The following is a 26740-nucleotide window of genomic DNA, read 5'->3' on the forward strand; positions in this document are numbered from 1 at the left end:
TTTTCAAGGTAGAAGAGGCCAGTCTCACGACCCTTGTAATCAGTACCCACTGGAAGGATTTGTGGATATGTTTATCAGTTTCAGGGTGTCTTGACCAAGATTGGGGGGAAGGGGGAACACACTGTGAGCACTGCCTTTTCCCTCGGCTCTCTTTCATTTACCCTCCGCTCAAGGCACGCTTCCGTTTCCTCCAGTCCTGCAGATTGTCAGACCTCTAGTCCCTTTACACCTGCTGTTGTCTCACCCTGGAGTGTTCTGCCGCTCACTTACTTCATCCCGGGCAAATTCCTTCCTTCTCATCCTTCAAGAGCTGGATCAAATGATCCCTCTCTGAAGCCTCCTCGGGCCCTCCAGGAAGTTAGGCCTCTCTTCTTGGTACATATTCATTCACTCACTCACTTGGTCAGCTACAGCTTAATTCAAGGCCTGTTGTGTACCAGGCAGAGGCTATTGGGGTCGTGAAAAAAAAAGAAAAAGGCCTAGGGGCTCCTGGGTGGCTCAGCCGGTTAGGCATCCGACTTTGGCTTCGTGAGTTCAAGCCCTGCGTCGGGCTCTGTGCTGACAGCTCAGAGCCTGGAGCCTGCTTCGGATTCTGGGTCTCCTTCGGTCTCTGCCCCTCCCCCACTTGCTCTCTCTCTCTCTCTCTCTCTCTCTCTCTCTCAAAAATAAATAAACATTAAAAAAATTCTTTAATAGAAAATTTTTTTTTAAAGAATCCTTGCCGCAATGAAGTTCACAGGCAAACATGCAGACGGACAAGCTGACTGTGTTAGGGAAGCACTGAAGGGGAGCACCATACTAGCCTTGGGGGACAGATGATGGGGAAGTTTCCCGAAGGTGGTGACCCGAGTCTCAAGAGTGTGTGCATGTCCGAGTGGAGGGACAGGCTCAGGCAAAGGCACAGAGGAAAGAAATAATGTGGTGTGTGCAGGACAAAGGCAAGCAGTTGGTTTTGCTGGGACATAGTCAGGGGCCAGAAAATGCAGGACTTTCTAGAACCATATGAAATTGTTATTTCTGTAGGTCAAAACAAAAATAGATATCATCAATTTCATATGGTTCAAGTAAATATGTTACCCTAAGGGTCTTGAATCTTAGTGTTTCTCACTCTCCTCCTTCTTCTTCTTTTGAGAGAGGGCACAAGTGAATGAGGGGTAGAGAGAGGGAGAGAGAATCCCACAAGGGGCAGAGAGGGAGAGAGAGAGAGAAGTGGGGCTCACCCGGGGCTCGTGTTTTACCTGAAGTGGGGCTTTAGCTCACCTGAACCAGTACTCGAGCTCTCCCAAGGCGGGGCTCGTGCTCACCCGATGTGGAAGTCGAAGTCATGAACTGTGAGATCCTGACCTCAATCGAAGTCAGATGCTTAACAGTCTGAGCCCCCAGACACCCTCAAACTTCTGTCATTCTTGAACCATCTTCATGATTTTAACCTTCCAGGAGTTCCTACCTAAGTATCCTATTAATTTCTTTCTTTCTTTTTCTTTCTTTCTTTCTTTCTTTCTTTCTTTCTTTCTTTCTTTCTTTCAAAAGAGCATGTGTGCTTGCCACATGAGCAGGAAAGGGGCAGAAAGAGGGAAAGAGAGAATCCCAAGCAGGCTCTGAGCTATCAGCACAGAGCCCTACACGGGGCTCGATCTCACAAACTGTGAGATCATGACCTGAGCCAAAACCAAGAGTTGGATGCTTAGCCGACTGAGCCACCCAGACATCCCTCCTATTGATTTTTTTTATGAAGAGAATCACTTTTTTACTTAAATTTATTTATGTGAAAATGGGGGGAAAATCATTTGACATAAAAAGAAGTTCTGAAAACGAAACTAGATCTTGTTGCCCATCATGTTCTGCCTAAAAACTGTCCACAAATAAAAGGGGTCTCCGCAACTGTCAGAGAAGTTTGCAGCTGGAAAGTTTGACAGAGGGGACATCATTTAAGAGCCCAAGAATGTCCGTGGCAGTAGGGATTTCGAGAAGATGGAATCAAGAAATCTTGAGCTTTGGGGCCAGACAAACATGGCTTTGACTGTGCTGCTCACACATTCTGTTAGGTCCAAATCCTTAGTTTCCTCATCTGTGAAATGGAGATTACATGAGATCTATATTGCAGGATTAAGGATAAAGTTGATAGTTAATGCAAATTGCTTAGCATAATGCCTGGCATGTTGGAAGTGCCCAGAATTGGGATTGTTATTATCACTATTATTTTGATCTGCCCTCCTCAGTTAACAGATGGTGAAACCAGGCTGGACAGTCAGGTAGTAAGTCAGGGATGGAGGAGAGGTGACCAGCACTAGGCATTTAGACATGTGCGCAGGCCAGTGTGGGCTTTGGAGCTGAGCAGAGCACATTTTGGGTTTGTCACATAACCACATTCGGGCTAGTTGCTCAACCTCTTTGAGCCTTGGGTTCTCCCTCCTTACAAAGCCTCATGAGATAGTTGAGGGTGGAGAGGTGACACATGTAAGAGTGGCAGAGCTGGGTCACCCACCTAGAAGGCAAGGAGCCTTTCTTCCAGCCCTGTGTGGTGCTGCCTTCTTAATCTCTACTTAACCCAGTGGGTTTTATTTATTTATAATTTAATCAATCTGGACTTAATCCAATCAGTGTATCTCTTATCCTCCCTCCTTCCTTTTCTCTCTCATTACTGTCTAGTACTGTCAGTTCCAGGCTCACTGCCCTTGGCTCACAGGTTTTCAAACAACTTCCTTTGAAGGGCGTTTTCAGCAAAGACCACAACCACATTCTAAGTTTTGGGGGCTGGGGGCATAGGGTATCAATGTCCTCATCTTGTGAAATGTATAGTGAGGATTAATTAAGATAACATTATTGGTTGATAGCACTCTGCCAGGTGTGTTCACGCACAATCTCATTTATTTTTTTTTAATTTTTTTTTTTAATTTTTTTTTTCAACGTTTATTTATCTTTGGGACAGAGAGAGACAGAGCATGAACGGGGGAGGGGCAGAGAGAGAGGGAGACACAGAATCTGAAACAAGCTCCAGGCTCTGAGCTATCAGCACAGAGCCCGATGCGGGGCTCGAACTCACGGACCGCGAGATCGTGACCTGGCTGAAGTCTGACGCTTAACCGACTGCGCCACCCAGGCGCCCCCACAATCTCATTTAATCCACACAAGGTGTTGCCAGGCAGATCTTTCATTCAATTCTGTCGATGTTTAGTAAGTGCCTGCTACGTTCTAGATACTGTTTTATCCACAGTGGTGCCTCATGGAGCTTACATAATGGGAAGAGATTATAAAAACATGAACCACTAAATAAGGTCATTTCAGATTGTGATAAAAGCTACAGCAAAAATAAAATAAAGGGCTAAGAGAAGGCATTTAGGTCACTACCTAGATACAATGTATATAAATTCATATAATGTAAACATACCAAAGTATAAACTTGTTACTTAGAAATTTTTATGGTAGCTTCTTTTCCTGGTAAATACAGATTCTCAGTGGGCTGCTGTCCATGGGCATTAGAGAATGCTGCAGTCAGCTCTCGTTAGACAAAGGGCCTCCGATTTTCTAGGCCCGGTATTCTTAAATTGTTAGTGGAGAGTTTAATCCACCTTCACGGCAGTCTATGAGAGGTGTGGATTTCGAATCTCAGACCATTCCCTGGATCTAGGAGTCTCTGCTTGCATTGCTATATTTGAGGAGGGTGAACCCAGCCTGCGAAACCAAGAAGATGCCATCCCTAAGTAAATAACCAACTGAGCATGTTTGAAGGATGTGAAACAAAGATGAATGTAGTCAATTCAGAAAAAATGAGCCCATTGGGGAAGAGAACAGTGGCTACAGCTGTGCAGAACGAAACTGCCCAGATGGAGGGTTTTATATTCTTCTTTACAGCAGAACACAATATTCTCTTTACCAAGGCAATGAATTTTTCCCAATAATTGCTGCTTAAAAAAAAAAAGAAAAAAGAAAAAAGCCCTACTTTATATCAGTTGCTTAACATAACATATTAATAAGCTTCACAAGAAATCTGTAAAGTAGGAGGAAACAATTTCAGCCAGTGTAAGTAACTGGGTCAGGAGCCTCCATTAGCATTGGGACAGCTGGGGTGGGACTCAGGTGGTCACTGAGTCTCAACCCTGCGTCCTTTACACCCGCCATCCAACCAACCTCAGATGCCACCTACTTAGTGAGATAGAGAAGTGACAGAGCACAGGCCAGGAGAGGTCCAAGACGGAGGCCCTCCATCCACCAGTATTCCTTCTCAGCACACTGTTCAGCCCGTGGAACCTCACCTGATCATTCCACGGAAGGCAAGGACTCCTTTCTGCTATTGAGGACAAGATGGTTGGTCGTTTTTTATTCTTTTGCTTGTTTTCCAGTGTGTTAAGTGACTGGAGTACCAATCAGCCTGAGATTGCCCTTTTCCAAAATTAAAATATCTTCAAGCTATTTTCGCGAGCGGGGCACCAGCCCGGCTCAGCCAGTAGAGTGTGCGACTCTTGATCGCGGGGTTGTAAGTTCAAGCCCCACGTTGGGTGTAGAGGTTACTTAAAAACAATAAAATCTTTAAAATCAGAAGTTATTTTCATTATAAAAATAGACCATACTTGTTGTAAAAACTCAAAAGTGTGCCTAGCAGAAGACTCCCATCTTTCTCTCCCAGCAGAGCCTTAAAATTGCCTTCTGACCAGAAGAAGATGGATCTTTTAATTCCTTTCACAGGGGGCGCAGATAAGAGATAAGAAAGCTAGGAACTCCCCCTCAAGTTTTCAGATGATAATCTGGGCTGGCCTGAAGTTTATTAATAAGTGGTCCAGTTTTCAACAGACCCTTTATGGGATGTCACCTGTGTGCTAGGTGTCGCTGATCCAAGATGGACAAAATAGCCTCTGACCTTAGGGAACTCCTTCTGGTGTTAAACACCCTGTTGTAAACCAAGGATTACAATGGTGATCCCTAGTGAACATACAGAGAATCCCATTTTTAGAGCCGGTTAAAAACTGTCTTTTAGATCCCAACGACACAGAATTGACTGATCAGAGAAGTGTTCATTTAGCCAAGTGTGAGAGTTCTTTACTGTGCAGGTAAGCCTGACTCGGGCTGACATAGACACAGAAGGGGCAGAGAGTGGGATGCACCCTCTCCAGCAATCCTTAGCAGCGTGTCTTGTTTCTTTTCTGTCTGGTTGTTGAGATCTCCCTAGGTAACGTGCGCAGTATGTTCCATGTGCCCCGAGTATATGCCAGGTCGGTTAGTCAGCAATTCTGCTTCAAGAATCGGCCTGTTTTCCATTACACCATTACATTCAAAATGGAAGGAATTTAAAATGTAAAAGCATTTGCTGTGGTGAGGAGGGAGACTCTAGGGCCAGGACCAGAATCCAAGTCTCCTCACCAGTTTAATGCCTTTTCTGTTACAATCCACAGTTGAGTCTTAGGGCACCAAGTGGGTGGTCATTAATCTTGTATGGACTTTTTTTTTTTTTCTTTTTATGTTTATTTATTTTTGAGAGAGACAGAGACAGAGCCTGAGTGGGGGAGGGGCAGAGAGAGCGGGAGACACAGAATACAAAGCAGGCTCCAGGCTCCAAGCTTGTCAGCACAGAGCCCCACGCGGGGCTCAAACTCAGGAACTGTGAGATCATGACCTGAGCCGAAGTCAGACGCTCAACCGACTGAGCCACCCAGGAGCCCCTTGTATGGACTTTTTATACAGTGCTGATTATATCACCTGTATTGTGCTGGGCAGCAGAGATTTAAAGTTGGAGAGGTCGGTTACTGGGCTTGATAAATATCCCAGTGGCAAGATAGAAGAATAAATTGACTATCTACACCCTGAAAAGGATCAGTTGTAGAGGGAGGGACACCAAGCTAAGTGGTGGGAACACAGTAGGGAGGGCTTCTCAGCAGAGTGAGTGAATGAAAGCTCATTTTCAGAATTTAGAATGAAAAAAAAATACACATATATATTTTTATATACATATTTTTATATTGTATTTTTATATGTATTTTATATGTATTTTTTATATACATGTATATAATTTTACCCCTTTGTCCAGAGCTGAGAGATCTGGAAGAATCTCCAGGCTTTCCCACACTGGGTGAGAGGTCAGACTAAGTACATTGCCAAGTTACTATTGGAGATTGGATTAGGGACTAATCTGATCTAATTAAACAAGATGTAATCAATGCTGATATTTTTAGTTTTCAGCTGTTTCCTTGTTCTTTTTTAAAAAAAAAAAAAAAGAACATTTTTTAATGTTTATTTTTGAGAGAGACAGAGAGAGCACGAGTGGGGGAAGGGGAGAGAGAGAGAGGGAGGGAGACAGAATCCGAAGCAGGCTCCGGGCTCTGAGCTGTCAGCACAGAGCCCAACGGGGGGCTGCAGCCCACAAGCCACGAGATCATGATCTCTAAGCTGAAGTCGGACGCTTAACCGACTGAGGCACCCAGGCGCCCGTCTTTGTTCTTTTGTTAGTGATTATAATTTAGTGCTTATAGGATGGTGTCTTGGGCGGGTCTGATTCAGGCCCTACTGCTTCAGAGGAAACAGCCTTTCATCCATTCATTCAGGATGTATTTACGTGGTGCCTATAGGACCTCAAGTAGCTGAGTTGTTTGACTTCATACATCCCTTTCTCCCTGTGGCCCTCAATTCCTCGATTTACTCAGAGACGTGCCCTCACGGTTGACCCAAACCATTCAGGTTACATTCCAGCTTCATCTCTTTCCTGTTGTGTGACCACATGCGGGTTGTTTTGGTTTCCTTGAGCCTGTTCCCTCATCTGTAAAATGGGGTTGCGCTGAGGGTGAAATTAAGGTAGCCCGACGGAGCACTGGAGCCCAGCGCGCTCCCCCCGGAGTGGCTGCCCTTCGGCTCGCCGGACTCCCCGTGGGCCGGCCCGGAACCGCTGACAGGTGTGAATCAGGGCGTGGCTCACGGCCCGGGGGCGTGGCGAGGGTGGCTCTTAAAGGCAGGGTCGGCGCGGGGGCTGCGTTCCGCGGTGCCCGGACGGCGGAGAGGTCGGTCGGCCGTGGGCTCCGCGCGCCGAGGACCCGAGCGGCGTTACCGGGCCCACGCGGCCCAGCTGCCTGCACGCGGCCGCCGAGCCGGAGCTGGGGACCCGGCCCCCGGCCCTGGGGGCGGGGCCTGCAGCCGGCCGGCCCCCCGCGCCCCGCGGCCCCCCCCCACCCCCCCGCCTCGCCACCGCCACCGCCGCCGCCGCCGCCGAGGCCCGGAAGGGGCCAGTCGCTTCCGTCTCCGCCGGGGATGCACGGAGGGCGGAGCTGCGGCCCGAGGACGCGACGCGAGCCCAGTTCCGGCGAGGAGGCCGCGCCAGTGACAGCGATGGCGGCGGAGTCGGCGCTCCAAGTTGTGGAGAAGCTGCAGGCGCGCCTGGCCGCGAACCCGGACCCGAAGAAGGTGAGCGAGCGGGCAGCGCGGAGCGGGGCGGGCGCTGGGCGCGGCGCGGCCCGGTAACGGTCGCGGGCCCGGGCGCGGCCCCTTCCCGATCGGCCGGGGCCGCGGGGGCTCGGACCCGGGGCCAGGCCCCGCCGGGGGCTGCGGCCTGGGTCGGGAAGTTCGCGGCCATTGGCCGCTGCCCACGCGGAGGGCGGGGGGCGCACGGAGGGCGCTGGGCCTCGGCCGGCCCGGGCTCCCTCCCCCCCCGCTCCCCCCTCCCCCCCCGGCTCCCGGCGTCCCCGCCTCCCGGGCCCGGGACGGGGGCGCCCGCGGGCTCCGGGCGGCAGGGGCGCGCTCCTGGCGGACGCGGCGAGCCGGCCGGGGCCCCCCGGAGCCGCTCCGGAGGCGGCCCGGGCCAGCTTTCCCCGAGGGGCGAGCCCGCTGGAGTTGACCCTCTCGCTGCGAAATGTGTGCGATGGCTCAGTGTCTTCGGACGTTTGTCCGGAGGGAGAAGGAGCCGGTTCTGCCTGGGCTCCCGTGGAGTCTGGGCTCGGTGTGGGGTCCTGCGTCTCTCAGAGACGTTCGTACGGCTCTCCGGCTTGATGCGAGAACGCGGACCTTTTCGCTTTCTCAGTAAATCCTTTCAGAACAAAACAAAATAAACCTCGCGTCCCCTAGCTGCAGGTACGCCTAAGAACTTGGTTGCAATTGGAACAAACCAAAAAAAAAAAAAAAAAAAAAAAAAAAAAGGGTTAGGAGTTAGCAGCTCTTTTCCTTCTGGCCTTGATGGAAAGGTAAGAGCCACCTTTCCTCGTTGCTGTGCACGATGGGCAACCATTTTTAATTGCACTCAGCGAGTTTTCAGGGGTTTGTTTTGTTTTTTAGACAGTTTTCTTAAGTTAAATGCATTCCTCCCACTCTCTCGACTTTATCCCGCTTCCCAGTGTCTGGGACAGTGTCTGGATGTTAGAATTTTTTGAAAACTGAAGTACACTGATGAAAACACTTAGGTGTCAGACGTTTCCCCTGAGCACTCTGGCTGGAGTGTGCAGGTCCTGAGTTGGATCTCTGAGCCCCAGAGTGCCTTTTGAAGACCGAGTAATGGAGGAAAGGAGTGGAGATGAAGTGGCCGTAACGTGTGGGTTCTAATCCATTTCCCAGCCATGGACACTGGGGACTTCTTTGCTGAGTCTGTTTGCTCACCTGCTTCCTAGGACTCCACTCAGGGGGGAAGGCCAGTCTTATAGGAAGTGCTCAGTAGATCTTAGTCACCACTCTACAGATTGATTGTTTTTGAAGGACTCCTTTCTCTTCGCCTTGTTTCGAGCCTGGCGCCTGGCCGAGGTGGCTTTTTTTCTCCACTTCTGAAAGCTGTACGCTGTAGCTCACCATCAGGCCACTCTTTAACTTCTTACGCATACCTGGCTCAAAGAGGTATGGCTCAGGAAGCCATCTTAGTTTTGAATCTGTGAAAACGTAAATGCTTTCAGTTTATGGTATATATTCTGTTGCAGCTTCAGTTCCCAGTGGCCAGACGTATTTACAAGTTTCTTTTTACAATAACCCTTTGTGGACATCTAATAAGTGGTCGTTATTTCCGAGCACTAGCTGGTTTTCCTGAACACTGTAGGTTTGTGACTGATGTTTAAAACCTTAAAGCAGTATTATGTTCTACCCCCTCCCTGCCAGTTTGGTCTTTATTACTATAAGGTTTTAAAAAAAAAAAAAAAGTGCCAGGTAGTATCCATAGTCCTTTTCCACTGGAATTTAAATTTTGAAGTAGCTCTTCTAGTAGTCGATGTGCATGAAATTTCAAATTAGGAAAAGGTTTGTTGGTGTCTCATCCTACTTAAATTATTAGTGATTATCATGAGTATTTGGGCTTTCACTTCCCAGATCGCAGATCATCCAGAACTCCTGGTTTTGCATTATGAAGATGAGAAAATGTTGGGAGATCCTTTTTGCAAAGGACACAATAGTTGGCATTCAGAAATGAGCTAACTGCAGAGGGGAAAACTGCAAGCTGGCACACTGGCCTTCTCAGCCTTCTGTTAACCCAACAAGCTCCCACAGGTTGTTCTTGAAATTGCAAGATGATTATATAGCAGTATTGACTTTGCAGCTAACTCGCATTTTCAAACCATTATTAGCCAAAGGGTTGATTCCAGACCTATGTTCATGGATTTACTCCTATTAAACGTAGGTGTTTAACTGTAACTTTGTTTTCTGCTTTAAGTCTATCAGTGATGTGGGCTTACTTGAGGAAAAGGTATCAGGTCAGGGTCACTTGGCTCCTACCATTTAATTGGAAACAAGTTTTCAGGGGTGGTAAAGTTACCTGTCCTGCGTTACATTTTGAATGTGAAAACTACGGAGAACACAGATAGCAAGTGGAGAACAAGGGGTCAACATCACGAACATCTTTTTGCTCTTTGGGTTGAAGGGGTGTGCAAAGGACAGCTGAGATTCCTAAGCGTGTGCTGTGCAAATGTTTGGCGTTTCTCAATGAGCTATTATCAGTTCTTGCAAACTCTGCAGTTGGTCCCTTGGTTTGATAACAGCAAGTTTCCACCTACCTGAGGATGCCCAAAGTGCTTTTACCTTGGTACTGCTTCGTTCTTTCTTGAACCTCATTGAAAATAGAAGGGCTCTGGAGCCCTTTTTCTCTTATGGTGCACGCAGTCACTTTGAAAATCTCCAGGGTTTTAGTTTTGTCTGCTTTCAAGTCACCCCTGCTAACCCAAAGCAAAGCAGAAAGGCAGCATTTACACTTCACAATTAGTGTTAGGCTTTGAGATGAACACTCCCTCAGTGACTTCTGGCCCCATCTGTATATGTTGGCTTTGTAGAGGTCCTGGGACTCCCTGTGGTGACCTCCTTTACTCTGTGAACTTTAAACTGTCTGGCAAGGTAATACTGAGGACGAGCTCTTCAGCTTTGTTTCCAGGCACATAAGCTCCTGTTCTATTTTCTTATTTTCTAAGGACAGTGTCATTGTGTCGGATGTTTCTCCTGTCTTTGTAGTTCATGCTTTTGTAGACACACTTGACTTACTAGCTCATTAGGCAAGGGACCTAACCTTACTGGACTGTTTCAGTATCTAAAATGGGGAGAAAAGTATCCACTTCATAGAGTTGGTTAACAAGATGAAATGCAGTAACACATGTAAGAATTTACTAGCATAGTAGCGGACACACAATAGATGGTATATAAATATCTTCCAGGGAATGGCATTAGGGGAGACAACCCATTTTTAACCTCTACGATGACCCTGAATTTCCCTTTAAGAAATGGAATTAGCATTAATCTTTGCACCCATAGCTTGGGTGACCAGAAACACACATAAACTTTATCCTGAGTTGGATGGATGATGGTGGTAATCAAATTTGAAGTGGAGAGTAATTTTCATTCAGCTATGAAGGTGAAACTCCCTAGATACATCCCTTGGCTTCTCATTTATTCCCAGCCAAACAAGATTATCACTGGTGATCCAGTTGCTCTGCCTAGAGACTGAGTTGAGTAATTATTGAAGTAGAATGACCGGAAGAACATACTTTCTCCTACACCTAATAGCAATATGGCATACCAATTACAGACTGGTTTACACATGGAAAAGGGCAGATCTTACCTGATGCTGAAATGTGAAGGTAGTCACAGTTACTATTTTTTGTACATTGCAGCACCCCTTGAAGGCTAAGTGTGTTTTATATCCATACACACGTGTCCTAGAAAGGTATCGCCAATCATAACTTAGGGTACAAATGGAGTAAGTAGGAATTAGCTGGGGACTCTCTGGTTGATGATCAAGGGGAGACATTGAAAGAGCTGTCAGTTGATGAATGAAATGATTAATGATAAGCATTAAAAAAAAAAAAAAAACACCAAAACATTTATGGAGCTCTTATGGTGGAAAGGGGGCAGATCTTGTTATCTGATGCGGAAATGTAAGGGGCAGTCACTGTTACTATTCCAGGCACTGTGGCCCAGGACTGCACATGGTTTGTCTCTGAGAATCCTCACAGCTTGTAACGTTGTAAAGAGACAGGATCAGTTCCTTTTTTGCAGATGAAGTAACTGAGGTTCAAGAAGGTTAATGACTTGCACAAGATCGCCCAGCAGGGCGATGACAGGGCCAAACTGAAGCGTGTCCCCAACTCCGGAACTCTGTCTCAACAGCTCTGCTATCCTGATTTTGACCTAGTTTTAGGACTACAGAAAGGAAATGTGGCCAAACCCAGATCAGTTTTCTAATCTACCCAGACATTTTGTGTTCACCATTTGCACCAGCAAAGCTCTGATTCTGGCAACTTGTCGCAGGTCTTGAAATTCCCACTTGTATCAAAAAAACAATTCTGTTAAACTGTGACTCTTCCTGGAAACATGATACCCTTTTCCTGGAGAAACCTCTTCTCCTTACTTTCCTTTGTGCTGGGTTCATGGGTAATTTCCCTAAATTGGTACCTTTCTCAGAAATTCTCTCTCAAAACTGGGGCAGTGATAGTTGTTGATTTTTGTTAGAGTTGGTAGGTCTGGTTCTCTTTAAGTCTTCTCTCACCTTGGTGTTGCACAGTAATTGAAAGCAGGCAATCTAAAGCCACAGACCTGCGTGTATCTGGCCCTTGTTGCATCCTGGGGCAAGTAACTTCACTTTCCTGAGCCTGTTTTCACACTTGTAAAATAGAGATAATAACCATACTTATTACTGTACAACACTTAGAACTCAATAAGCACTTAACTGTCAGATATTCTCTTCCAGTGAGTGATTCTGATTTTATAGAAATTAATGCTTATTTTATTCTCTCTACAGCTCTTGAAATATTTGAAGAAACTCTCCACCTTGCCTATTACAGTAGACATTCTTGCGGTAAGAACTGTTAGATATTATATAACTATATTCCATCCCCTTCCCACTGGGAGGGATTGTACAGTAAGGTTAAAAGCATGGGCTTTGAACGTGAAAGAAGCCAGACACAAGGCCACATAATGTATGGTTCTATTTATGTGAAATGTCCAGAACAGGCAGATCCATAGGCCCGAAAGTAGGGAGGTGGAGGAAGTTGGGAGGAATGGGGTTTCTCTGTAGGTTTACGGAAATGTTCTGGAATCAGAGGTGATGGTTGTGCAGTATTGTGAGTGTTCTGGAAACCAACAGACCATACACTTTAAAATGGTTAAAATGAGCTTTGCACAGTGTGGCATTATCATGGCCAATGAGGTTTACCCAAGGTACGATTATTGCTAATTGAAAAAAATAATAATAAAATGGTGAATTTTATCTTAGAATTTAAAAAAAAAAATTAAAAGAACTTTGACTTTGGCATCAGTTAGTCTTGGGTTCAGATCCACGTTCTAGGACTTCTGGCTAATAACTGGACAGATTCCTGCCTCACAGAGTTGTTTTAAGGACTCATTGAGACATTGTATGCGAAGCTCTTAGCTCAATGCCTGCCACCTGCCATAATCACTCTTGTTATTTATTGTTAAAGTTCTGGAAGTATTTTAATATATTGTTTTTTCTCTTTGGAGTTGTGTGCTTTGCTACTGTGTGTCATTAGAGGTTTGAGGCATAGACACAAAGTAATTTTGTGTTGAGACTTGCAACATATGTTTAAGGAAGGAGTTTCTCAAAGCAAGAGGCCTTATTTCTTCAGAAAGTTGTGAGCCTAGTTCCACAACCCTCTAACAATTCTTCTGTCAACTTTGTAGGAGACCGGGGTTGGGAAAACAGTAAATAGCTTACGAAAACATGAGCATGTCGGAAGCTTTGCCAGGGACCTAGTGGCCCAGTGGAAGAAGCTGGTTCCTGTGGAGCGGTAAGAACGTTGATTACTCTGTAGGTTTGCTCAACCTCATGCTTCAATATGGTACCTAGAATGTTTCCAGACAGATACGTTTTATTATTCCTTCTCTGCCTTCTTATTTAAAACATTTATTTGGCCTTGATTGTAAAAATAGTTCATGATCATTATAGGATTTTAGAAAATATTAAAAAAAGGAAATAAGAATGAAAATTTTTTGTAATTCTACTGTCTGAACATAAGCATTATTAGTATTTTGATATGTTTCTTTCTACTCTTTTTTTATTTTTAGAGAGAGAGTGTGTGATGCACACAGGGGAGAGGGGCAGAGTGAGAGGGAGGGAGAGAATCTCAAGCAGGCTTCACTTCACACTCATTGAAGAGCCCAACACAGGGCTTGATCTCACGACTGTGAGATCATGACCTGAGTTGAAATTAAGAGCCAGACATTCCTCTCTCCTCTTTTTAAAAAATGTTTGTATACAGTTGGGAACAAACTATATAAACAATGGCCTGCTCCCCTCCATTTTTTTTTAAGATTTCATTTTTAAGTAATCTCTACACCCCTCATGGGGCCTGAACTCACAAACCCTGAGATCAAGAGTGGCATCCTCCAACCAGCCAGGTGTCCCAATAGCACCTACCCCCATCTTTTTTTTTTTTTTTTTAAAGGTTGGTTTATTTATTTTGTGTACTTCTGCACAGGTGAGCAGGGGAGGGGCAGAGAGAGAGAGAGGGAGGGAGGGAGGGAGAGAGGGAGGGAGGGAGGGAGGGAGAGAGAGAGACAGGAGTCCCAAGCAGGCTCTGTACTGTCAGCCCAGAGCCTGATGCGGGGCTCGATTCCATGAACTACAAGATCATGATCTGAGCTAAAATCAAGACTCAGACCCTTAACCTGTGGAGCTACCCAGACGCCCCAGCCCCCTTTTTAACATAACAAGTTAAATTGTCCCTGTTTTGAAAAACTTCAAAGCATTTTTCATGTCCTCAAGATATTTGATCTTTGTATCCTGTACTTAAACGTATCATTTTCCATCTGTTGAATATTTGAGTTTTCCCAGTCTCACAACAGTGGAGTATCATAGAGCAGAATCCATTCACCCTCTTCCCAAGACCTTGTTTCTAACTCTGCATCTGTTTCCATCTATTTTTGTGAGTTCAGGTTCTATGACTTTGTCTTCTGAACAAAGATTACACTGAGATTTATATCTGCTTTATCTGCTTTTTCTTTTATTCTAGAAACTCTGAGCCTGATGAACAGGACTTTGACAAGAGCAATTCCCGGAAGCGCCCCAGGGATGCTGTTCAGAAGGAGGAGACAGAGGGGGACTACCAGGAAAACTGGAAAGCCTCCAGTAGCCAATCCTATAGTCCTGACCACAGGCAGAAAAAACACAGGAAACTCTCGGAACCTGAGAGAACTCACAAAGTGTCTCACGTTCAAGAGAGGAGAGACGAGAGAAAGAGGTTGCATAGAGTTTCCCCCGTTTACTCTTCAGACCACGAATCTTCTGATTACGGCCATGTTCAGTCCCCTCCGTCATCTGCCAGTCCCCATCAAATGTCCACAGACCATTACAGATCCCCGGAGGAAGATCCTGAGCCCTTTGTCCCACATCAGAAGCCTGGGAAAGGCCACAGTAATGCCTTTCAGGACAGACTGGGGGTCAGTCAGGACCGACACCTGGGGGATCCCCAGGGGAAAGGGGCTGTGAGTCAGAACAAGGAGCACAGATCTTCTTACAAGGAAAAACGTCCAGTGGATGCCAGGGGAGACGGGAAGGCATCTTTGAGCAGAGAGAAATCACACAAGTCTGTCTCCAAAGAGGAAAACCGAAGGCCGCTCTCAGGGGATAGCACGAAGGAGAAACCACCCTCTAGTGTCAAGAAAGAGAAGGAGAAAGAGGGCAGCACCAAGAAGAAGTTTTTACCCCCCTTGGAAGTTGCTTCAGACAACCACCTTAAAAACAAGCCAAAGCACAGAGACCCAGAGAAAACCAAATCGGACAAAAATAAGCAGAGTCTAGACAGCTTAGATGTAGGAAAGGGGGCGGGAGACCCGCTGCCCAAGGTGAAAGAGAGGGGTTCCAACAACCTAAAAACTTCAGACGGGAAGGTAAAAACTTCTCATTCAGATAGAAAGTCAGTGGGCTCCCTCCCTAAGGTTGAGGAGGCAGATATGGATGATGAATTTGAGCAGCCCACTATGTCTTTTGAGTCCTACCTCAGCTACGACCAGCCCCGGAAGAAAAAGAAAAAGAGTGTGAAAGCCTCAGCCACGACTCTTGGAGAAAAAGGACTTAAAAAAACTGATTCGAAAAGCACTAATAAAAACTTGGACTCCGTTCAGAAATTACCTAAGGTAAATGAAAACAAGTCCGAGAGGCTTCAGCCAGCTGGAGCCGATTCAGCCAAGCTGAAAAAGGTAAGCCCTTCAGCCCCTTGGTGGCTTCCCAGACAGAGCATCTGGCCCCGCACAGCTCCCAGGACTTGTCTTGCCGCTGTCGTGCTTGGCTGGCTTTCTCGTGGCCTGCCGTTTCAGTTTGAAGTAATCGCCTCCAGGCCTTTGGAGGTGCTGCCAGGGTGTAGCTAGTACCCAAGCTGAGTGTCTTCAGAGGTGTCCCGCTGTGCTGGGCCCATCCCAGTGTATCTCCTGCCCTCGGTGCTGTCAGACCTGACCGACGGCCCTCCTCCAGCCTGGGTCTGCCCGTGAAGTCGCCTGCCTGGTCACCGCGGCTGGCAGTCGGCCGAGGGCGGGGAGCTGTGCTTGCCCAGCGGGCTGTCCAGTTACTGGTGTTCTCACCGCAGGTCCCCGCTGATGCAGTGCCCGTGTTGCCAGACCTCCCGTTACCCGTGATCCAGGCCAATTACCGGCCACTTCCTACTCTGGAATTGATGTCCTCCTTCCCACCAAAGCGAAAAGGTAATTTTCTGCATTCTTTTCTGAATGGAACAAAGATTTTAAAAATTTGGTCACAATGTCATAAGATTTAGGTGAGCTTTCTAGTGTCCTGGGCTCTGGAGTTTGACGGCTTGGGTGTGAATCCCAGCTCTGGCTTCACGTTCTATGAACTTGGGTAATCATTTCCTTGGACTTCAGTCTCATGCTCCATAAGTGGACCTGATAATGTTGTCTGACTTACTAAGTGGATTAAAAATGATAATGCTGGTAAAGCTCTTAACTCTGGGTTTTTCCACGTGGTGAATGTTCAGTAAATCTTTGCTGCGGTGACTAGCTACCCTTCATATGTTGCACGTGAGCTTTTTATCTTTAAAAAAAAAAAGGTCTAGTTTTAATAGCAGAAGAATTAGAAGCCACATAAGGGTCCCTCAGCAAGAGACAAATCACATGAACCGTGGTCACGCACACAGTGGCCTCCTGTATAGCTGTAAAAAATGTGGGAAGGTCTGTGTCTGACATAGGATGATTTCTAAAATGTGGCAAATGAAAAAAGTTGATAGTGGGGGTTTTTTAATCGGTGAAAAAGGAATGAAATACGTATTTACTTATTTTTGCATAGACTCGCTAGAAGAATACACACAAAAAACCGGTAGCCCTGGTGGCCTTTGGGAAAGGGCAGTGGGAGGCTGAGGAGGGGGGAGAGAAGGAGAGCTTTCCCTGCACAGCTTAGTGCCCTGTGTGACGCGCGGTCCTGTTGTCCTTGCCCTGCAGCACTGTCTTCACCCCAGGAAGAGGAAGAAGCTGGATTCACCGGACGGAGAATGAATTCCAAGATGCAGGTGTATTCCGGCTCCAAGTGTGCCTATCTCCCCAAAATGATGACCTTGCACCAGCAGTGCATCCGGGTACTTAAAAACAACATCGATTGTAAGTCCCACGCTTTTCTCTTGCTCTTAACCTCGTTGTGGCCTTGGCGGGGCCGGCCAATATTCGACACTTCCACCTTTGATTCTCTGCAGCGATCTTTGAAGTGGGAGGCGTCCCGTATTCTGTCCTCGAACCTGTTTTGGAGAGGTGTACGCCTGATCAACTGTACCGCATAGAGGAATGCAATCACGTGAGTATCCTGTTTGGGTGCAGAGAGGGCCCTCGTCGGGCTCGCGTCTCCAGAAGTAGCTTTGTCTCTGAATCCATAGTGGGTGAAGGGCGGTGGCACGGGTCGGTTCACTGTTGTGGGCCTGTTGGTTTGCCCGTGGGCCTGTAAACGTGCGTGTTTTTAGCACCTGCTCTGGCTTCAAAGTGAGCTTCAAAAGGACCGGGAAAACGTTACCCACCCTTCTCCTTAGCTCGCCTGGTCACAGGTCAAGGGAGAATTGTGGCAGCTCGGCCTCTGGGATCCAGGGCAGGGACAGAGCTTTGTTTTCGACACTCGGTGTCTGGTGAATATAGAAGAGCACAGGTCGGCTGGGTGTGTCCCGGAGGCGTCCAGGTCTGTCCAGATATCTCGTGTAACGCCGGGACATAAGGATCATTCGGTCACATTAGCTGGCTGTCTCTAATTCTGAACCCTTGCGGGTGATAGTTGCAGGGAGTGCCGGGGAAGTGCCTGGATGTGACTTCATGCCAGGTCTACCTGTCACTGGTTTCCTTAAAGGAAAAGACTAATCTTTTTTTTTTCCTTTTTAAAGTTCATTTAGTTATTTTGAGAGAGAGAGAGAGCATGAGCATGAGCTTGAGCACGAGCTGGGGAGGGGCAGAGGGGGAAAGAGCATTCCAGGCTGGCTCCACACTGTCAGCGCAGAGCCCAACATGGGGCTCAAACCCACAAACCATGAGCTTCTGACCTGAGCCAAAATCAAGAGTCAGATGCTTAAGCGACTGAGCCACCCAGGAGCCCCAGAGAAAGACTGATCTTAAGCTAGTTTCTGTGTTGTCTTCTCTCCTAGTCCCACAACCCCCCAAAAGCAGCTAGTACAGTGCCTTGCACTTAAGATTTTTAAGTTTATTTGAGGTGGGGGGGGTGGGTGGGCAGAGAGAAGCGGGGAGAGAATCCTAGGCAGGCTCTGTGCTGTCAGCACAGACGCTTAACCAACCTGGGTTAACCCAGATGCCCCCTTAACGTGTTTTTAATATAGTGATTTTTTTTTTCTAGAATTGTGGTATTTTAATATACTACTACTACGAGGACCAAAAAAAAAATCATTAGGAGGAAAGTGGTCAGCCTGAGGTGATGAAGGATGGAAAAGAAATCTGTCAGAGTGCTTACATATAAATGATGCCCTGGTTCTGATTTTAGGTATTAATTGAGGAAACAGATCAATTATGGAAAGTTCATTGTCACCGAGACTTTAAGGAAGAAAGGCCGGAAGAGTATGAGTCGTGGCGGGAGATGTACCTGCGGCTTCAGGATGCCCGGGAGCAGCGGCTACGAGTACTGACAAAGAATATCAGATCTGCACATGCCAATAAGCCCAAAGGTAGAGGGGGGCAAGGGGGTGGCAGTGGGGAGCCGAGCAGGATGAGGTGATCTGGCGAAACAGTGAGCCCTGTGCTCTGATCGACAGCAGGGCCTTGGTGGGCTGGGCTCACGTAGCCTCTGGCTCCTGTATCTGGCCTGCTTTTGCAGAAGGGGCGCAGGGATGGAGCGTGTCTTCCGTCAGTACACTTGCTGCCTACAGGGGTTTTCGGCGTTGATAATCTCCTAGCTTTGGGAGCACCTGGGAAGGTTTTGTCTCTTAACAGTGTACATTATTAAAAGAACAGTAGCGTCTCTGCTCAAAAAGGCAGGTATCGATCTCCGTATTTCTCTACAGGCCGGCAGGCAAAGATGGCCTTTGTCAACTCTGTGGCCAAGCCCCCTCGTGATGTTCGGCGGAGACAGGAGAAGTTTGGAACCGGAGGAGCAGCTGTGCCTGAGAAAATTAGGTGAGCTCTGCACCTCCAGGGTCTCCTTGCGCCTGCGGAAAAGAACCCCGGGAGCTTGTTACCCAACCCTTCGAGGCAGCCCAGGGGCAGGAAGCAGTTCACTTTTGGGGTGAGAGCATGGCAGTGCAGGTCAAGGGTTCTGGAGGCCGACCTTGACCAGCTCAGCACGTGCCCTCCCCGAGCCACCACTTCCGTGACTGCAGCATAGGTGGACAATTATTCCTGCCTCTCAGGGGGTCAAGAGTCAATGGAGAACAGGACCTGGCTTCTGGGAGATACTCCCTCGTGCTTTCCCCTTTCCCCATTTAAACCAACGGCGGCTGGGACGCCTCGCTGGGTCAGTCAGTGGGGCATGCAACTCTTGACCTTGGGGTTGTTTGAGCCCCATGTTGAGGGTAGAGATTGCTTTTTTAAAAACTAAAAAAATAAATAAATAAACCATGCTGCTGTGATGACTATATAATCTAAGTCACATTAGCATTTGAAAAATACGGATTCACACCTAAAGGGTAAAAATTGAGTTGAGATGATCATTCATTCTGAAGGGCTAAATTCTGTCGTCTCTGTGTCATCACCAGGATCTCAGGTGCTCGCGTCCACTGGTCAGAGCCACAAAACTGGGTCTTCCTCAGAGAGGCCAGCTTCAGGCTGTCGGTGCTGAGGGCAGATCCGTCACACTCGGGACTAACTAGCTTGCTCTGTGTTGCAGGATTAAGCCAGCCCCATACCCCACAGGAAACAGCCACACTCCGTCCGGCAGTGGCAGCAACAGCTTCAGCGCCAGCCCCGAGGAGCCCGCCTATGATGGTCCGAGCACCAGCGGTGCCCACTTGGCTCCCGTGCTCAGCACTGTTTCCTATGATCCTAGGAAACCGACTGTGAAGAGTAAGTGACTTGGGGTTCACGCCCAGATATTTCAAAACGGTATTTGAGCTCTGTAGCATCTTTATCGTCGTATTACGCCGGGCGTGCCAGACGAGGCATACGTGCTCTGCGCGTGGCTGGGCTCGATGTGGGTGCCTCCTTCCCCTGCTTTGGTTGCAGTGCACGAGTCCTCTTGCAAATAACGATTGCGGTGCATACTCATTTTGGCACGCCGCTTCGTTTACCTACGTGTAAACCTGTTTCTCCAGGCGGTTAACGTTTCTCCAGGGGTTCGTGACAGTTATTAACTGCTTGTAGTCCATCTTATTGAGGGTTTACGACCTATCATGCCAGCTTCTGAGTTTTGTGTTTTCATATCTAGTTGTGAGTATTTTATATTTTATTAAGTTTTACCATAGACTGTCCCCAGTATTCTAAGGGGGTGTCTGCCTGTTAAAAGCATGCTTCTGTAAGGGGCACCTGGGTGGCTCAGTTGGTTGAGCATCTGACTTCAGAAGCTCAGGTCACGATCTCATGGTTCGTGAGTTCAAGCCCCACATTGGGCTCGTCGCTGTCAGCTCGGAGCCTGCTTCAGATCCTCTGTCCCCCTCTCTCTCTACAACTGTCCTGCTCATGCTTTCTCTCTCAAAAATAAATTTAAAAAATCAGCATTTAAAATGCACAGCCCACTTCAGATCTTCTGTCTCCCTCTCTCTGTCCCTCTCCTATTCTCTTTCTCTGTCTCTCTCAAAAATAAACATTTAAAACATGCTTCTGGATTCACTTCAAGACCCACGGGCAGGTAGAAGTGTTGGCAGAAGCTTCTGTGCTCAGGTTAAGCATCCAGGAGGGCAGGCCAGCCATCCACAGGTGATGTCTGCACTGAGCACATCTTAGACCTGTTGCTGCACTGGACAGATGGGAGTGAGAGGGGCTGCTTTTTGCTGGTTTGGATACTGGCGGCGGGGGGTGGTGGAACAGAGTAAAATTATGGCCCAGGCTGGCCTTTAGGTATTAAATTCTAGTCCTTCCGCTTACTGCACAACCAGGGGCAGGTCGGCCAGTCTCTTGGGAGGTTGGGGACGTGGTTGGAATTAGAGCCGGGGATCGTCAAGGGCCCGGCAGGTGCTCAGGAAGTGGAGCTGTTGTGGTGCTAGAAATCAGAAATGGTTACTGCTGTACCCATTCTTCTGGTAGTGCAGAGCCAAGAGCAGCAAGGCTTGGCCTTGATTGTGAACCACTCACAGTGTGTGTCTAAACTGCCACAATCTGAAACCACCGCCTTATTTCTCTTCCCACAGAAATCGCCCCGATGATGGCCAAGACGATTAAAGCTTTCAAGAACAGGTTTTCCCGACGATAAACTGAGGACTCACCTTGGAGATGAAATCTGGGGGAGGAGTACAAGGACAATGGGGATTGGGGAATGGAACTTCCAGAGGAGACCAGAATCCTCTGCTCCGAGGAACCTTCTGGTCTCCGAATCCTGCACAGTCTGCAGGTGTGGGCACCTGTGAACATGCGTGCCGCAGCCACTGCCTCCCTGCCTGGAGAACACTTCAGAATTCTGGAGAAGATGTGAAGCCTCAGTCTTACTGAGGATTTTAAGGTCAATTATACTTTTGTTGTTAATTAGCTTCTTTGTAAACCATAAGACATAGTTTTAATTAATAAATATTGCCCCCAGATTGTATTTATATTACCCCCAGTATTTTTTTTTCTTTACTTTTTTTTTTTTTTTTTTTTTTTTTTTTTAGGTCCTCTATCAAACACTTAGCCTTTTATTTTCAGGGTTCTTTATTACAATGAGATAAAAACCTAGTGAAAGCCATTCCCCTGTCCCAGTTCAGCTCTCCTGAGTGGACCCTGGTCCAGAGGGAGGGCTGGGCATCCTCAGAGCCTGTGTGCTGCCTGCTGCACGGAGGGTGAGGAACGGGTCCTGGGCTGCCCGCCCTAGAGGGCCGCCTCGACGTGGAGTGTTTGAGCTCCTCCTCGGAGGCCCTTCTCAGTGTTGCTTGAGTTCCTATGCAGGTGCATCTCTTTCTTCCTCATTAAATAGTATTTATTAAAGGAGGTTATTTGTAAAGGTCTCGAGTCTTTTCCCCAGCCTTTTTGCCAGTTCCCACTTTTTGAGGCTCACTAGAGGACACAAACTTGGGGGATCAATTTGCACAGAACCCCAACATTTTTACAATTTCTGATTCAAAACTTTAGGGCTTTTTTCCCTCCCCTATCTTCCCTCCTCCCTGCTTGCAGGGGGGAGACATGAACACACGGCAGGGCTTTTTGTGCCCCCCCCTCGCCCCCACCCGCCACAACTTCAGAGGTTGAAAAGCCAGCACTTTAATCTCGTGTTCCCTGTGAACTGCTAACAGAAGTGAGTGGTTTTAAAGGTTGTAATGCTGTGTTGGAAATGGGTTTTGTTTTTGCCTTTCTTTTAAAAGGTAAGATCATGTGATTGGGAGAGCACAGGAATTTGCTGTTTTGCAGAGAACTCTGTAGCTGAAGCACTCTCTACTTCTAGGGTGTTTAAGCCAGAATTTGGAGGGAACGGCCCACTTAGGCAAAGTGTCTGAGCTGTTAGTGTCAGGATGGGGGAGAACGCGGGGGACACCCATCAGGTCTGAGAAGGGAGGATCTCACTTGCAAGCTGACAGAGGAACGACATCACTTAGGAGGCCAGTGTCAGCGCTCTTCCTGGCTGCTGGAGAGCGCTGGTCTAGTAGGAACCCGCTTGGTTGTGACCCAGGGGAAGCAGATGCTGTAAGTTTGAGGTGCCTGCCCTCCAGACACCCAAGGGGTAGACTGAGGACGTGGTTAGTAGGACAGCGTCGGGAGCTTGGCAGGCTCCCTCTTGACAAGCCCCCTCAGAGCCCAGAATATGGGGTCCACTGCTTTTAACCATCCCGGAGACCTCAGGCTAACTTTGAAGATTCCGGAGCCGGCAGAGAATCTGTGCAGCAGAAGCTGCATTGTTCAGTGTGCGTTGCTGTGCAGGGTGCCTGTTGCAACAGGACACAAGGGTTGCCCTGTTTTAATTTGCTGTGTTTTTGAATTGGGGAAAACATGATTTCTCTTGATCGCTTGTATTGCATTCCACCCCCAGCCCGGGCCTGCTCCCCAAATCTGGTATTAGGAAGCCTCTTACCGAATGCCAAGTGAACATCTGGGTCAGGTGCCAGACATCTGTTGGCCTGGAGTAGCTTCCCGTAGGTGTCCACCAGCTTGAATTTGTCTCTTAGCCACGTGTTCAAGTCTTTGTCATTGAAACCGGTATTTCACACTGCAGATTCGGTTGTGTGTGATTTAATTTCCTCTGTTAGGAGTCTTTAGGCAGGGAGGAAGGAAAGGACATCTGTTTGTTCATGCCGACATCACTACCCATTTTTAGCACATAAAGACTTTTGATCGGCCCTGTTTGCCTAGAGCCAGATCTTTCCCTCCTCCTCCAAGAGTGTCTGCATCAGGGATGTGACTTGGTGAGAAGCGTAAGGAGGGAAGAGAAAAAGCCGAATTTCTGAACAACCTTCTCACCTGGGTTATTGAAATGGCTGCAGAGCAGACACAAAACAGGATGATGTCGAACCTTTGGTCTCATTTGTGAAAACGTGTGCAATTTTGTTTCTCCTGTGCTACACTACATACGAATGGAATCACCAAATTACAAATGAGCCCTTTGTGATCCTTGGTGTAATGAGCAGTTTCTTCGGGCTTTCTCTTTCCGGGAAGTGGGAGGGAACAGAGCAAGGTATCTGCCTGCTCTTCCTTTGTATTTTGGTCCCAAAATGTAAATACAATTTTCTATGTTACTTTTTTGTGGTAACTACCAAGATGAATATTTTAATTAGATAAGTTATATGAAAAGGAAGGACAATTCCATGTCTAAATAAAAAACAAAACAAAACTCCACGTGCTGTGGTCTTTTTTCCTTTCTCCCTTACCGTGTCCCAGAATGGCAGCTGGTCGCAGAGTGTGTGGTTCCCAGGCTGTGAGGCAGAGCTTAATCCCTGGCCTGGGCTTCGTCAAGGATGTTGGGTTTTAGGTCTGTAGCAAAGCAGGACTGGGGGATGAGAATTGAGGGTAAAGAACCCCTGAGCAGAGGGAGGAAACTCAGATGAAAACAAGCACCTTGCAGGTACCAGACACTGTCCCTTGTCATCCTGAGACTGAGAGATTAACCCCTTATTACAGCCAGAAACTGAGGCTCAAGGATGAAATAACGCAGCCAACCTGCAGCAAAGGAAAGGATTTGAAACCCAGATTCTCTGACTGTAAAGTGTGTGCCACCCTACCTGTCAGTCGGTCACTGCAGGGTGGGAAGGACCGGGTTCGTCTCCTCCATCTTCCACTGACTTCCTAACAGGAGCATGATGACAACTTGTGCAGAAGGGTCGTGTCAGCAAAGACCTGATAAGCACCCGCACCTTGGCCCTGGCTGAGCTGCAGGAGCCTCGGCATCCGGACATCACTACCCATCACTACCCAGCGTCAGGAGCCAGGGCTCGGGTGCTTGCAGCTTGCGGCCCCTGCAGACACGGGGCTGGATCTTGCATCAAACCTACAATCCCCCAGCGGCACACTGTTGTTACCCTTCTCTCCTGAAGAGGGCGTTGTTGGCGTGCGGGCTTACCTCTTCCCAGCCTTTACTGGATCGAATTCTCACTGTAAGAAGTTCTGTACATTAAACGATGGAACATGGGATCTGATGGATGACGACCCGGAGTTTGTAAGTTAGCCCTTTGTCCTTTACTCATTAATTCAGCATTTGCGGAGCCAGCACCCGGATGGGACCCTGGGATACACAGTGGCACACAAGTCTGGCACGCGTGTCCGGTAAGAGTCACTGGGCCCACTGGGGATGCACCTGCCACGGGGGGCAGGCCCTGCTCTGACTCCTATACACTCGCTCGGTTCCCACAATGATCTTTCATGGTAGGTGGTCAGGGCCCCACTTTTAAAATGAGAAGACTGAAGCACAGAGAAGGTGTGCAAGCTGACACAAGCATGGGCGGTAGTGAGCAGCGCTGTGTGTCGGCCTTTGTCCCAAGCACGTGTTGTCAGTGACATTTACCCATCTCCTATATAATCACACATCCCCAGGTTGGGCCCTTGGAGCAAAGCTGACCTCCGATGCAAAAAGATCCCCTAACTGTTGCTAAGAATGATTTCTTCTCTTGGCTGCATGTAATTAATGCCCAAAAGAACCCTCTCGCTGGCTTATCACCTTGACAGATGTCCCCTTCACAGCCTATCTCCACTAGGGTTCTACATCCACTTGAGTCTCTCTCAGATTATTTGGCTAAATGGTGAAACAGGCAGTTTGTCCTCACAGGCTCCTGGACTTCCCTTTCTGTGATGCCTACTATTTTTACCCCTTTCAAAAACTTGGGTGGAAAGTTCAGACATCAAAATTTAATAAAGCTACACCTCTGTTTCTCTGGGGCCCCCCCAGCGTGTGCATTAAAAGAAAAAAAAGTAATTCTTAAATTTTTAAAAAATGTTTGTTTATTTTTGAGAGAGAGAGACAGAGCGTGAGCAGGGGAGGGACAGAGAGAGAGGGAGACAGAATCCAAAGCAGGCTCCAGGCTCCAAGCTGTCACCACAGAGCCTGATGCAGAGCTGAAACCCACGAACCATGGGATCATGACCTGAGCTGAAGTCGGATGCTTAACTGACTGAGCCACCCAGGCGCCCCAAACAATAAGTAATTCTTAAAATGTACATTATTAAAAAGTTTGAGAAATGCCCTGGCTAATTTGCCACAAGCTCTTTGCAGCTGCCCTACTGGTCAGAGCTGGGAAGCTTACACATCTGGTCACACAGTACACTTTGCCCCCGCTCCATGTCCTTGAGTCAGACAGACACAGCCCTTACATTCCTGGAACTTCCATCTAGTAGAGGAAAACAGTAGCCAGATAACTGTACAAATCATTGTTTAAAATACAGATTTCTCAGGGCGCTGGGTGGCTCAGTCGGACTTCGGCTCAGGTCACGATCTCATGGCTGGTGGGTTCGAGCCCCGCATCAGGTTCTGTGCTGACAGCTCAGAGCCTGGAGCCTGCTTCAGACTCTGTGTCTCCCTGTCTCTCTCTGCCCCTTCCCCACTCACACTCTGTCTCTCCATCTCTTAAAAATAAACTTAAAAAAAAAATTTTTTTTAAATACAGATTTCTGGGCCCCACGGCAGAAATCTGTTCAAATAGGTCAGAGGTAGGATCTGGAGATAAGTACTTTTCATAGGCTTTCTCCAGTGAGTTTGATGAACAGCCTGGTTTGGGAATGCCTAGTGTAATGGAAAAACAATGCATGAGCTTTAAAGGGAGTTAGGTCCAGGTTCAAATCCTGGCTCCACTATCCTTTAGCTTTGTGACACCTCTTTGACTCAGTTTCCTCACCTGTAAAATGGGAATGATCACACCCCATAGGAATTCTTGTAAGGATCCAATGAGAGAAAGGGAGCTCAATACGTTTTAATGTCCTTCCTTCATTCCCTCTAAATTTAGAATGAAAGGAAAAGCTTTATTTCCTATTGATGGGAACTGAAGCTTTAGGGTCACGAGCTGAGAACCACTTAGAGGTCAGCAAGTCCTTCCTCATCATCCAAATCCTAGTCGATGCTGCCTCAGACAGGGTTTTTCAACTTTTCTGTTTTTGGACTCCCGTCTATTCTTTCAGGCCCTTATGCTATATAGCCCCTAACAGCCACGAAAAAGGCAGACTCTACCTAATTCCTTCTTGTCTCAGGAATCACAACTCACATGCCAGGAATTTGGCATAAGATGGTAGGAGGGGGGTGGGGAAACAGGAAATGAAAGCTATTTATAGCTCCACCTGCAGCTATGTCTTTGGAATTTTAAAGACAAGACAGAAATCTAGACTTCTTTGTAAA

General features: G+C 47.5%; 1 protein-coding gene across 1 annotated transcript; it reads left to right on the plus strand.

The window, feature by feature from the left end:
• Positions 1-7168: 7168 nt before the first annotated feature.
• Positions 7169-23760, plus strand: ELOA (elongin A). The gene is made up of 11 exons (XM_045482152.1): positions 7169-7383; positions 12170-12226; positions 13069-13175; positions 14400-15585; positions 15969-16083; positions 16834-16989; positions 17082-17179; positions 18359-18539; positions 18876-18987; positions 19697-19872; positions 21153-23760. Exons 1-11 carry the CDS (start codon positions 7231-7233, stop codon positions 21212-21214), a joined length of 2403 nt encoding a protein of 800 aa, XP_045338108.1. The 5' UTR covers positions 7169-7230; the 3' UTR covers positions 21215-23760.
• The last annotated feature ends 2980 nt before the right edge of the window (positions 23761-26740 follow it).

This window comes from Leopardus geoffroyi, chromosome C1 (genome assembly GCF_018350155.1).
Source record: "Leopardus geoffroyi isolate Oge1 chromosome C1, O.geoffroyi_Oge1_pat1.0, whole genome shotgun sequence".
Classification (NCBI taxonomy): Eukaryota; Metazoa; Chordata; class Mammalia; order Carnivora; family Felidae; genus Leopardus; species Leopardus geoffroyi.

Coding starts and splice junctions, on each gene's coding strand:
- ELOA (XM_045482152.1), top strand. CDS start 7,231: ATGCACGGAGGGCGGAGCTGCGGCCCGAGGACGCGACGCGAGCCCAGT. Junction 13,176..14,399: donor AAGCTGGTTCCTGTGGAGCG/GTAAGAACGTTG, acceptor CTTTTATTCTAG/AAACTCTGAGCCTGATGAAC. Junction 17,180..18,358: donor GCATAGAGGAATGCAATCAC/GTGAGTATCCTG, acceptor TTCTGATTTTAG/GTATTAATTGAGGAAACAGA.